Source organism: Amphiura filiformis, chromosome 13, assembly GCF_039555335.1.
Source record: "Amphiura filiformis chromosome 13, Afil_fr2py, whole genome shotgun sequence".
NCBI classification, from domain to species: Eukaryota; Metazoa; Echinodermata; class Ophiuroidea; order Amphilepidida; family Amphiuridae; genus Amphiura; species Amphiura filiformis.
The window spans coordinates 27,341,003-27,355,017 of record NC_092640.1 but is presented as its reverse complement, the minus strand read 5'-3'; the positions used below and the strand labels follow the sequence as shown (position 1 = coordinate 27,355,017).

At 38.1% G+C, this 14,015-nt stretch overlaps 1 protein-coding gene across 1 annotated transcript; it reads right to left on the bottom strand.

Annotated features, from left to right (window-relative positions):
• Positions 1-1,390: 1,390 nt before the first annotated feature.
• On the bottom strand, positions 1,391-8,541 carry LOC140167539 (cytochrome P450 2U1-like). The gene is made up of 5 exons (XM_072190843.1): positions 8,435-8,541; positions 3,741-4,003; positions 2,564-2,925; positions 1,997-2,411; positions 1,391-1,619 (listed from the first exon to the last, which is right to left on the bottom strand). Exons 1-5 carry the CDS (start codon positions 8,539-8,541, stop codon positions 1,441-1,443), a joined length of 1,326 nt encoding a protein of 441 aa, XP_072046944.1. The 3' UTR covers positions 1,391-1,440.
• Positions 8,542-14,015: the final 5,474 nt, after the last annotated feature.

Sequence of the window (14,015 nt, the reverse complement as noted above, 5' to 3'; positions counted from 1 at the left end):
GGCATATTAATTATGCTCCAACATACACTGTCAACGTTCCCACTTTAGTTGATTTTGTGCAACAAGTTGCGACAAATTAACATGTTTGTCCCAAACACATGTGCTTGTGTAGCGTTTTACATTATAATTCAGTTTTCGTGTTTTACTCAGACATTGTCAGATGACGGCCCTAAAAATCGCCTATTACTAAAAACCAACCATAATTTTATCATTCAGATTTTATTGTTTCAAACCTGAAACAGATGTGCTGGCTAGCGAACACAAATTTTGCATATCATTGTCAACTGGAAGGGGAAAAAATACGTTTAATTTCATTGATAACATGAAATTGATGCATATTTGTGTTTTCAAAGCTGTGTATTATTAGTGAATTTCCCAAAAAAATAAATTTTGATACTTTTAGGGCCGGACATTAGTGCTAAATATGTGTGTGTGAACGGTTTCACGGTAGCAATTCTGAAATTCAAAATATACTCCTGGTTGTGAATGTCGCCTGACGTACCACTTTTTGGCTTATACCTAAAAAAAGCATGTAAGCTACATTAATACCGATGCCACCAATAGAACGAAATTTGCCCCTTCGTTTGTCCATTTTTTTTTCGAATTTTTTCACAAAATGCAAAAAACCCGCAAAAAAATGTGATGGGTGTAGTACCCCCTTAACAATAATAATTATGATTCTGATAAGTGACAGATAAATCTAAATAATTTGGTGGATATGCAGGATATATGACAGATCACAGATTTGACAGCCCCAATTAATTTGGAAAATGTTCAAATAAGTAAAGTCAACAAATTTGAGATGTATTTTGACATTTTTAGATTTATCATTTCACATTTTACATGGATTTAATTGGACTGGACTCGGACCGGACTCGGCTTCGAGTCCGAGTCATTTTGTGTCAGAGTCCGAGCCGAGCCGAGTCTTTTCGTGTTCGAGTCCGAGCCAAGTCCGGGTCCAACAACAAGTGCACTCGAGTCCGGACTCGCGTCCGAGTCCGGCCGCGAACGATACATCACTGGAGCGCTCATGGGTGCGAGCTTATTCACATTACCCTACTGAAAACGTCCCAACACTTTTGACGAGGATTATCTTTTGACGCTGAATGAAAATATTTTAAGAAGTTGGTGTTAAACTGTACTTGTTAATATTTAAACAATAATTGTAATACGAAATATTCTATAGTAAATTGATTAAATGTGACCTGCCACCATCGAGCGTAAAATCAAAAATTAACTCAAAACACGCCCTCTGGACCAAGGGGCCAATCAGGGTCATTCACGAAGGATATAATAATAATATAACTGACTTGCGTTGCAAACATAGAATATGAACTCAATCAGTCTCGAAACTACCAACTCAACAAAATGAGTATAAAGTCGTGGTGACTTTATAGGCTTTCATTGTGCCAGGTTACCGGTGTCTCTCGCATGGTTCTATTATCTTAAAGTAGCAACAACTTTGAACGGTTTTGGTTGAAAAGTCCCTCCAGATATACCTTCAAAAGATATTTCTGAAGAATCAGTTGGCTTCGTGAAAGTAAATTGATGCATCACGTGAGTGAAGAATAAGGAAAGTGTCACTTTTGCCAGATTCTCTCCTAAGCAAATTCTTCGACCTGTAAAACATAAAAAAGAACGAAAGAAAGATTGAGAGAGTATACTCTGAATTTATAGCCACAAAGGACTTGTATTGAAAAAATAAGTATCAGTAGACTAAATGCGATCAGGGTCGGTCTGCGATCCTTGCCCTATGCCTGAGGTTTGTGAACTAACTTGAACCCAACTTCGATCGAACTCGTGAATCGATGCAAAGACAGAGCTATTGTGGACCAGGTTCCTGAGCGAAATAAACAAGTGCTGTAGAAGCTGAATCTCAAATTATTCTCAATATCAGTGTAATTAACTACATAAAGTGGCTTCCAACTTGTACTTAATAAATACTGATGTATGAAAATAAAACAGTAACTATTTTGATTTAATAAAGACAACCTACCAGTTGAGAACGGTATCAACTCAGGGCGATGCAAAAGATTGCCAGATGAATCCAGAAAACGAGATGGATTGAATTGTGCTGGCTCTTCCCACACATTCGGATCATGATGCACGGCCCATAAATTGGAAATTAAGAAAGTTCCTTTTGGAATGGAGAACCCGTTGAGTATTGTATCGTCTGCTGCGAAATGAACTATGCCCGATGGTGTTATAGTTACAATGCGTTGCAGTTCCAATAATGTAGCACCCGTATATGGCAAGTTCGGTATATCAGATAGTTTGGGAAGCCGATCTCGCCCAACTACGATATCGATTTCTTGCTGGACCCGACGATGGATATCAGGATATGCCATCATATAGAGTATCGCCCAACGAAGAGTAGTCGCAGTTGTTTCGGAACCAGCAGCGAAAAGATTCTGGATTCATTGATATGTGATTGCAAATTGTCATTTTTGTTCTTCTCAATTTTAGTTAGGAAGGCATCGATAAAATCTTTCGGGTGTTCAGGATCGTGTTCGATCCGATGTTCATCGATAATCGTATCGATGAATCGGATTTGCCGATTTACATTTTCTTCCATTGCCTTAAATAATTTTGGGAGTAAATACCTAGTAGACGGGAAGAAGATGATAATACCCCCACCTGCGCTGAACTCTACTTCTTCGCTTAAAAGGGCTAGAAGTTCTTTGAAATCTTCATCCGTATATTCATATCGATGTCCAAATATAACCGAGCATATCACATTCGATAGAGCATTTCCAAGCAGACGATGCGGGTCGAATGGCTCATGTTTTTGTCTCTTGAATTCATCCAGGAGAACTTTGGTTTCGGTCGAAATCTGATCTTCAAGGCTCTGACCAAACCCACGCAAAGTAACAAGTGAAAATCGTCGTTGTTCTTTCCACGAATCACCAGATGCAAATATAACACCTATAGTGAATAAATAAATAAATAAATAAATAAATAAATAAATAAATAAATAAATAAACATTAAGTAACTAAATAATTGAATGAATAATTGAATGAATGAATGAATAAATGAATGAATAAATGAATGAATGAATGAATGAATGGATGATTGATTGATTGATTGATTGATTGATTGATTGATTGATTGATTGATTGATTGATTGATTGATTGATTGATTGATTGATTGATTGATTGAACAAGAAAAGTAGACCCCCTCCGAATACTGCCGGAGACAGTAGGAGATAGTTTCGGTGCTGAAATAACGGCGTCACTTTTCAAAAACTTTTAATCAAAAACTGAATATTATAAAGTTATGCAAAATTGAAGCTTAAATGAAAATTCAGTACAGGGATACAAATGGGTACGAGGGGTACAAAACGTCTCTTAAAAATGTTGATTCTTACATGCTTTTCAATGGAGATGCTATTTAGTGGTCTGCGGCCGAGTTCTGGGTTGGGAGCTGGATGGAGGGATATAGCGCCACCATAATACTATTTTTTTTCTCTCATTCAACAGAGGATGCCGCAAATTGAAAACTTTAGATTGAGACTGAGAGTGGAAAAACAGTTATGCTGCGAAACAATATTTCCCTCCCATGCACATTCCCTAATTTAAAGAAACAATAATACTGCAAATAAAATTTGAGTTATCGTTAACACACAACGTTCCTGGAGCACCACCCCAAGCCGTAACTCATACCATAACCAGCAAAAACGTCTTGCTCTTGGAGCACTATTTGTTGACGAAACTCAAGTAATCAAACTATAATGCATACCATCTGGAAGAATTGGACTTGGTGGTCTATCGTTTAACAGACGGTTCTGGAACGCTTCCTTGACAGCCTCGTACGTATTTAACACAACGATCACTTTCCCAAACACATTCAGACTGAAAATCGTCCCGTATTTACGTGAAATAAGCTCAAACAGGCGATGTGGATCCCTTGCTGTTGGAGAAGACCTGTACGTAGCGAGTAGAAGATACGGCAGGGAACCTAGGAGTGGAAGGCACCATGGTCCTGGGGGCAACTTGGGTGATCTTCGTAGAAACCATAATAGAAAAAGAAATATAACACAACATAAAAGAATCGATCGTAGGTTGATGTAATTGTTCGAGTAATATTCTGACAGCAAAGCCATTGTTTGGTATTTTATCCACAAATGCCCTTAACACTGCTTTAAAGACCAAAGTTCAATTCAGATTCTAAACAGTCTCAAGTTCATATCAATTTATGATAAGCCCTGTAATGTACGATAGAAGAGTCCATACAAATAATATCATTATGAATTTTTGTTAAATTCTCTTGAATTAGCGAACAGGGGATCGACCATAAGGCACTGCATCGTTCAGGCGGTACACGCGTCACGTGACGTACGAATATGACGGAATTACTAGACTAAAAGCCCGTTCAAAATAGATGGTTAAAGCAATACTGCTTGATTTGCATAAAGAATAGATTCTTATTCAAATGTTTGTTTTCACTGATAACATTATCCCCTTTTAATTTCGAGCCAAACAAATGAGGTATAACGAAGAAAATTGCAATTTCATTCCAACGCCTACAATGCGTGTACTACGCTCGCCGATCGTATTACATGTAACTGCACGGAGCATCGCACTCGACGTGTGTACATACAAGCTGACATCCACGGTACACGTTAGCAAGCACTCGATCGTTGAACTCTGAATAAAACCGGGTCGACCCGGTTTTAATACAAAAAGTTAAACTTTACTGTTATCAAAGCACTTCAGGCTTAGTCTTTCAAGTGGTATTTTAGTATACCACTGGGCATTATAATTATGCAAAAAGTAGAAATCCGAGTAAAATTGAGGGCGTCGCTGTAAAGCAAATCACACATTATGGCTTTAATATCGAAAAAAAGTAGTTACATTGGAGCTAGCTTTCGAACTTCAGCGGATAAATAATAGAAATATAGTTTGTCATAACATACCACATTCTTAGATTTTTGGATTTGTATTTCACAATCGCATGTTAACCAATGGCTAATTTTAAAATTCATACATATTGTTCAGATTTAATAAAATCTGGTCAACCAGACATAGGGCCTACTTATTTTGACGGACGAACCGACGTTACGATGAAATCTTCAGTCTTCAGCTGGGTTGCCATGCAGCTGAAGACTGAAGGTTTCAGTCGCAACGTCGTTTCGTCCATCAAAAATAGGTATGTCTGGTTGTCCAGATTAAAATTAATCTTAATTTCAACATACCCAGGTGAATGAGAGGCTACACAGTTTCATACAGATTGTTTCCTGTACCGCCTGACACCTTTATAACCCTGCTGTATACTGCCCTCTTTATCAAAAAGCCGTCCTTGAATAAAAAAGATGTGGACTATAAAAAGTGAAAAACATCCCCATCTCGGTTTGAAAAAATGTAGGACCCTCTCTGTTCATACAAACCAGAAACAAATTATTCAAAATGTCAGGAAATGTTTTACATAATAAGCTCCGTACCGTTCACTCTCAGAACATTGGATAAAAAATGAATGGGCAGAAAACAGTTGGTTAAAAATGCCCAACAATGGTTAAGATTCTTGAAGTTGGGCAAAATACAGTTTAATACATGGATGGTCAAACCTGTCAATATGGTATTTACACAGGTTGGGTGAATTCAGAGTTCAAAATTACCTTGGTAAAGAACATCCTTTTCCCGCCAATAAAGTTGTGCAAAGTATGGTTTTGCCCAACCATGGTCACATGGTGTTCCTTTGCGAACTGTGATTGGTCATTGTGTTGGGCAAAAATGCATTTCAGAAAACAAGATGGCCGATGAGTGGCTTGCTGCAAAGCTGTGGATTGGGGTCTTCAAGATCTGTTGGAGACATTTGAAGGCATGATGCAGTCATGTCTACAGTAGAATTCATCTCGACCTTTGGAGGACTTAAACCCCATTAAAAGCTATTAAACCAAGATAACACTCATTGAAACAGCTCAACTGATTAAATCGGATCTTCTCTGGTTGTGCACATGTGTCTGTTTTACATGTGCGATATCGCAATAAAGCTGGTATTATAGCTTCAGTTGGGTAACCGATTATAAAGGAAACGCAAGGAAACAATGGTATGTTGACCTTTGTTCACGAAATGAGACAATGGCCTGCTTTTTGTTAACCAGCATTCTTGAAAATGAGCAACATAATGATTGTTGACTTAACACGGTTTGGAAATAATTTCTTCATATTTTGGTGTTATCTGTCGTTTACATATCCTTCCTAAAACACAAAAGTGCGACTATTTCCAAACACCTAAATTAGCTAAAAATTTAGGACATGTTACAAAACTATATTTTCTAGAATTTCATAGAATAGTTTAAATGTAGCTTGTACCGTTTTTTTGTGGCATCCTTCAGAACGGAGCGGTCCGTTACCAATATAGCTCAATATTTTCGGTCAAATCTCCATTCAATTAACACGGGGAGTTGGCTAGCTATGAGCTAGCCATGCTTTGCCCTCACTCATATTCTACGAAAGTGCGACCCCTTCTGAACATCTAACCTAGCTGTAATTTTAGGTCATGTTAGAGAAATATATTTGCTAGAAGTTTGGAGAATAGTTTTAATATTGGCCGGTTATTTTTCACACAGTGATGTTAACTAGGCAAATGCAATATACTTCTAACATACACTATTTGTAAAGGTCGCGCGTCAATGGTGAGAGCACTGTGTATTGTGTATAGGAAAACGGACAGTAACTGCAGTATGGTAGGAATTATATTATAAAGTATATCATATGGTTAAGCTTACCGGTTGTGGTGGTAGCTGTCGTCGATAAAGCATCGCAAGTCTTGCTCACAGTCTCGGCCTCGTACACACTTAAACTAAGTGTTATACTCGATAAAATGATGTACTTTATAATATAATTTCCTACCTTCAAATGTCTCCAATTGAAATCCATTGTGTACTCATTTAACCTGAGTCTGAACTAACCAACATATTGGTTAAAATATGAACAATGAAATGAACTTCCCATTCATAGTGTTTAACCAACTATTGGTTATATTTTGCCCATTTTGCCCAACATGCTTTGCCCAACTGGTTGGTTACCGTAATGTTAACCAGTAGTTGGTTAATGTTTTTAACCAACCTGTGGTTATATTATAACAATATAACCAACTGTTGGGCTGTTCACCTGTGAATACATAGTTGGTTAAAATTTTAACCAAGTTGGTTAAAATTTTTAACCAATGTTCTGAGAGTGTTTATTGGGACAAAATGCGAGGGTAAAGCACAAAAAGGCCAAGCTCTTACATAATTATATGACCCCACTATTTTTGATAAACTGATGTGGGACTGACCACCTTCCTCCGATAAACGAAAGGCAGACAGTCCCTAATATCTTGATACAATGGTGCAGGTATAGAGGGTGCTATATAAGTTCGGCTGTTGCTGACACCAGGCCTTTTTGTTATATATATAATTCTGTAGTTTATACCATTCGTAATTTAAAATATCTGTAAATGTATTAGACAGGTGAACCTTGAAGCCACCACAAAGGCACCTTAAAACACTTCGCAATAATAAAAAAGGAGGAACCGAACCTTTAGGCCTATGACAATTTCAGGCGACTTTTTAGGAGACATCGCGCCGATGAACGTACGTTGTGGACCTTCTTGGCGATCTCAGTGATGAAATAACCATAAGTTTATCTATCAGCTGTATAAGGTTATAGATGTTGTATCCGGAACACTTAGGGATCAAATCAAAACTCTGCCGTCGGTTGACCGCCGGCCGATTCTGGGCGGTTTCCGGCGGTTCTAAAAGGCTACGGGAATATACACAATAATGAGGTCAGTTGTCACACCCTGGTTCACATGGCCGGCTGATATCATCCAGTCGCCAACGCAAGTAAAGTGCAGTGATTTCAAGTGGTTTCTATGTACATGTAGTGCAATAGGAAGAATTGATTTTCCTTCCCTGGAGTTCTTCTTAATCAATCCCTCAAGTTCTAAGTTTTAGTTTCTCTTTTGTTCAGAAACCAAAAATCGGGGATTAAAAAGAGGGGTAGAACTTGTCTACAATCATAACATCTAAAGCTGAATTTATACGTCATCACTGAGCGACAAGGATTAGTTTTCACCCAATGAGGTAGAGCGCTTTTTGTTGCGTTGGGAAAAGCGGCACTACCTCATTTTTCATTTCAACCGCTTTTCGCTCAATGATAAACTAATGAATTCAATTTTCCGGAAGTATAGAATAACCTTTTGCCAGCACTAAGCTTATTGTCAGATACATATCCACCTTTGCGCTTAAATTGAATGCAGACAAATATATGGATCGGATATGAATTACGCGTAAACATGAGACATGGGTGCTAGAAATATAAGCGTCATAAAATTTTGGTTTGTTTGTTTGTTTGTAGCTAGTATGACAAATAAGCGAGGCATGATGATGGAGATGACTTTATTATGAATTAGTTTACTGTCCCCGGAAACCACTACATACCTCTTACCTATGCTCCCTTCTCCACTCATCTATATTACCTCCTCTTACTCTTTCTCCTCCCCGGGCTCCTTCCCTTCCCAGTGTCTTCTTCTCCCAATCGCTTATCCTACACATTATTGAGCTCGACTCTCCCCTTCCTTCCCTTCCCTCTTCCCCTCCCTTTGCCCCCGCCCCACACACACACACACTTATTTTCGTCTCAGCCCCACACATCCTCTCTTCCCCTCTCTCTCTCTTCTCATTTCTTTCGAGCAATAAATAACTTGAATAAAAGTCAAGTAGTCTATATTTTGAAGAAATATATCTTCAATCTTCAATCGATCCTCGTGTATGCGATATGCATATGAACAGACACTTGACTGTGTATTCTTTTGTAATCTCGAGAGCAAATATTTCGATGGTCTATACTTTTTCACAGGGAAATCAGTCTAGGCTTATTGGATTTCTTAAACCACGCTTTTAAATGTAGCTTGATATTTCTCTGCTCGTGAATATTGCACTGTGAAATTTAAACATTTCTTTTGTATACTTAGATCAAGTAACTTTCAAACCAGGCGATTGTGCGTTTTAAGTTTCTAAAAAGGGTACAAACAAAGATATCGATAATGACGTCGGCCAAGAGCTTAAGCAGGATAATAGGAAACCACGTCTCCAAAACCAAAACCAATACTGAAACTCATACACTCTCAGAACATTGGTTAACAATTTTAACCAAATTGGTTAAAATTTTAACCAACCATGTATTTACAGGTGAACAGCCCAACAGTTGGTTATATTGTTAACCAACCTGGGTTGGTTAACAACATAACCACAGGTTGGTTAAAAACATTGACCAACTACTGGTTAACATTACGGTAACCAACCATTTGGGCAAAGCATGTTGGGCAAAATATAACCAATAGTTGGTTAAACACTATGAATGGGAAGTTCATTTCATTGTTCATATTTTAACCAATTGGAGACATTTAAGGTAGGAAATTATATTATAAACATTTTATCGGTATAACACTTAGTTTAAGTGTGTGCACAACCAAGCTGTGAGCAAGCTTACGATGCTTTATCGACGTCGATACCATCACAAGTCTTGCTCACAGTCTTGCCTTGCACACACTTAAACTAAGTGTTATACCCCGATGAAATGATATACTTTATAATATAATTTCCTACCTTCAAATGTCTCCAACAGATCTTGAAGACCCCGATCCACAGCTTTGCAGCAAGCCACTCATATCGGCCATCTTGTTTTCTGAAATGCATTTTTGCCCAACACAATGACCAATCACAGTTCGAAAAGGAACACCATGTGATCATGGTGACCATATAGACAGGTTTGACCAACCATGTATTAAACTGTATTTTGCCCAACTTCTTAATCATAACCATTGTTGGGCATTTTTTAACCAACTGTTTTCTGCCCATTCATTTTTTATCCAATGTTCTGAGAGTGTAACTTGAAACGCCCGAATGTAGCTATCATTATGGAAACTTTAGCATTTTATTTATTATAATGAGAGGGGTGGCCTAGAACTAGATCTAGTTCCTCGAGAGGGGGGTGCGCGCGAAGCGGCCAGCGAGGCGCGCCAGGACTGGTGGATTTTGTAATATCAGAGAGGGGTTGTGGTCCATTATAGTGGTATATACTAGGCACTGAACAAGTGCTAGGGTGGCCTATCTACTGTGTCCTAGCAGGACATCAGTCAATGTGAGGCATTAAATATTAAATGCAAGGATCGCAGTTACGGATACGTGCATGAGAAAATATATAATAAATAACTATTATTAATAAATATTATAGTGACTGGCACATAAAGGAGAGAAAAGGTCAGAACCGTTTTGATTCGAACCAGTGCACACCGTTCGGATTCGTCCTAGCGCACTCACGATTACATGTCGTTGAGTTCGCCACCACACGCCATAACAGCTCATGGCGGATCTGCCAGCGAATTAAACATGTAATTATTTTATTCTCTCGAAAATGTCTCTCGATCAAATAGGGAACTTCTTCATAAATGAAGAAGTGGTGTAGCCATGGCGCACCTATACACCCTAATCCGAAACCAGCGCTGCTCACCACAACCCAAACAAGAATTCCTGAAAAAAATTGGTGTCAGTTCCAATTTACAATGTAATTATTATTTGAATGTAATGTTAAAGAGAAGTTTTGCACTGTAGCACTGACAAGAACATTTAGTGGTAGTTCATATATCATTAAATAGGCCCACATGTTTTGGCGCAACGTCAGCCTTCTATTCTTCAAATCTTTTCAGAGGGCGCACCACCAAATCACTCCACGATTTATGTACCAGTGAAATTCGGTTATAATAGTCCACCGCTTATTTGAGCTTGTTGCGGCTTTATTTCTAAAGATAATTGTCAAAATTCGCCCGTTTTCAGCTCATTTGCTTCTGGCAAGTGTCTACATGAAGGAATCTGAGAAAAAATCCCAATATTTTATTTCAGAGGCGCAAATTCGAACAACGTCTGGTTTCAAAAAGCTTCAAAAATGAGTGATTTTTTAGGGTTAAATTTGAAATGGAGCCTTGATCTTTGGTTCGAGTTGTATTTTTTCCTGAATGTATTTTATGCTTTCTCTCCCCCACCAGCTCCAAGTACAGATAAAATACAAAAAGCTGAAAAAGCTTCCCCCGTGTATTATCCGCCGGTGCCATTATCACGTGACTGTAGAAAAATGCTGCTGCCACCAGATATAGGCTAAGTAAAACAGCGTATTACTATCAAGATGTATGTTTGAAAGCTGTCCCCAGATCGATGCGTGAAGTTTCCAGTCCATCACACTACGTGCTCTATATATTAGTCAATGTCGATATTATCAAGACAGAGATTGCGTCTGACGTCATCTGTCAAAGTCGTTGATGATGACTGGCCCGGCGGTAACGGCGCCTTATTTTAAGCTTATTGTTAATTTTGCACCTTCAAACCGTACAAACCATCTCAAAAGTTAGGTCTTTATAGTAGGAAACTTTCTTTAGCGGAGGCACCATGTCAACAAGTTGCTTTTTGCCTTGTAAAAGTACGTAATTTTTCGCCATTTCCTGGTATCAGCATGGAAGCAGGTCGATTCGGCCCAAACCAATTCGTCCACAGTTGACTTGGCCATATGCCAATTCATGCATTGGCCCCAAGCTAAGTCAGCCACAAACCAATTCGATATTGACCAAAGGGATAAACGATTTAATATGTTAATGAATATATGTGACCGTCCATCACGAAACAGCTGTAAAGTCGGCTGGCGGTCAATTTTGTTTTATTTCCTGTTTAGAAAATATATCATAAGCTTTAAAATGAAAAATCATTTGACTCCAAACGATATCCAGAAGTAAAAAACAAGGGGGTTAAGTGCACAACGTACAAAAAAGTGACTATATCTCATTAACCGATGATCCTACAGACATGCGACCACTGAGTTTTCTGTTCCTTTTTGACATATGGCACGACTCTCTAAGATATTTGGTTAAAAATTATTTTAAAAAAGTGACTATATCTTATTAACCAATGATCCTACAGATATGCGACCACTGACTTTGTTTTTTGTTCCTTATGACCAAGGGAAAAGTTTGACATATCTCACGACTATGTAGGAAATGATGTACATCATCATCATCATACATCATCATTTTATTTTCATTCAAATCGACATACAAAATATATATAAAAGACACAATATTTGAATGAGGAGATGCTCAAAAGGCCTGAAGCGAGCACCCCTTACTAACTTACACTGCCTTAAGTTACAACATACAATTACACAAAGCTAACAAATAAAAGAAAAAAGAAAGAAGCTGGAGAAGAACATGCAAAGAAAGAACCAATATAAATATTTATAACATTTCATATAGACATTCTACAGTTCACAGAAGAAATTGATAGTTGGGGTGGAGATGGGTGGGGATGGGTGAGGTCACTAAATAATGCCTAAATATTAGATGTAATTTTTTATTAGACTTTTCTTTATTTGTAACTTAAACTGGTTTACTGATTTTGCCATCTTTATATATTTATCAGTAATATTCCATTTCCTAGGACCGGCAGCTCACCGGAAGCCCGTGTTGTGAGGGCCACAATAACTGCGGCTACGTACAGATACGCGAACGCTGACTTTTTTGTTCTTTATGACCAGAGGAAAAGTTCGACATATCACACGACTCTTTAGGATATTTGGTTTAAAAGATAGAGGGTTAAGTGCACAAAGTACAACGAATTGGTTTGTGACCGAATGCAAGACATCAAGGCATCTAAATATACAGATTTGGTGTAAAAACAACGGTTATGGAGAAAATCACGAAATAGTTAAATTTGGCCAACTTTTTTTGTACATCAATATACAGGGTTCGAATTAGCATGTGGGCGAATTGGTTTGGGGCTGTATTGACGAATAGTATTGATATCGATATTGATATTTTACCCACGTGATATTTCGATATGATGATTCGAATTGTCACGTGATCGTCAAACCTGTACTAGAAGGTGTCAGTTCTGCAGGAACTGACACAAAAACCATTGCTCATCTGGGTTTGCACTATGATAACGAGCGCTTAGCTTTCTGAGTGTACACATTATTGCTACGGTTACGCAGATATCAGATGACTACTGCATACTGGAGCATTGTGCAACAACATGGAATCTTCAATAGATACAGGGTGGAGTTGGGTGGTTGTCATTGGTGTATTTGGTACAAGTGTTTTAAGTTTTGGTTTTCTTCAGAGCACCAGTGTTTTCTTCGTTGATTGGCAAGAAGATTTAAATGCCAGCGCACAGATGATTGGATGGTGTAGTTCTATTTCAATAGCAGGATTTGGTTTAGCCGGTATGTACATGTGCCCGTAAAAGTCGGCAAATTGTATTCTGAGTTACAGTGTGTAATATGTGCGTGAAGGTCGTATTCATCGGTACCTCAATTTGGAGCGACAAGTATTCATTTGAACACCTTAAATAACTGTCGTCTTTGTTTGCTTTGGCTTAATCCTGTTCAAGTGGTGGGTTACAAAGCATTGTATTTTGTATTACCAACAATTAATAATGAGAGGACATTGGGGGTGATTTGAAATGACCACCAATTATGACCGTTTGATTTTATTACCAGCAATGTGGAAAAAGAGATACATGTATAGAACTGAAAAAGGTACCATTTTGTTGAAGGAACAGAGTTCAACACACCATAACCCCGCTTCTGGATATCGTTTGAAGTCAAATGATATGTCATTTTAAAGCTTATGACATATATTTTCTAAACACGGAATAAAACAAAATCCTACTTGATCCACTTAAAGGGGCATTTTGTGATCCACAGCCTCATCCCCCTACTTACTAAATTGAGATTTTTATACCACTGGAAACCTCTGGCTACATAATGTTTATTTACCAAAAATTTCTTGCTGATCAGTTCGTTTAGAAAAAATATCGTCAAATTTGAATTTCGTTGTGGTATACAACAGTGGCCTAGGGAGCAGTGTAATACACATAATCATGCATAACTCGCAAACGCAAAATCGGAATCAACTGAAATTTTTGGAATCGGCTTTTTTCGTGGATACTGAAAAATGTCATAAAAAGATGATGCTAGGATCATG

Coding starts and splice junctions, on each gene's coding strand:
- LOC140167539 (XM_072190843.1), bottom strand. CDS start 8,541: ATGTGTAGGATAAGCGATTGGGAGAAGAAGACACTGGGAAGGGAAGGA. Junction 4,004..8,434: donor GAGTGGAGAAGGGAGCATAG/GTAAGAGGTATG, acceptor GTTTCTACGAAG/ATCACCCAAGTTGCCCCCAG. Junction 2,412..2,563: donor TTAAGGCAATGGAAGAAAAT/GTAAATCGGCAA, acceptor CAATGAATCCAG/AATCTTTTCGCTGCTGGTTC.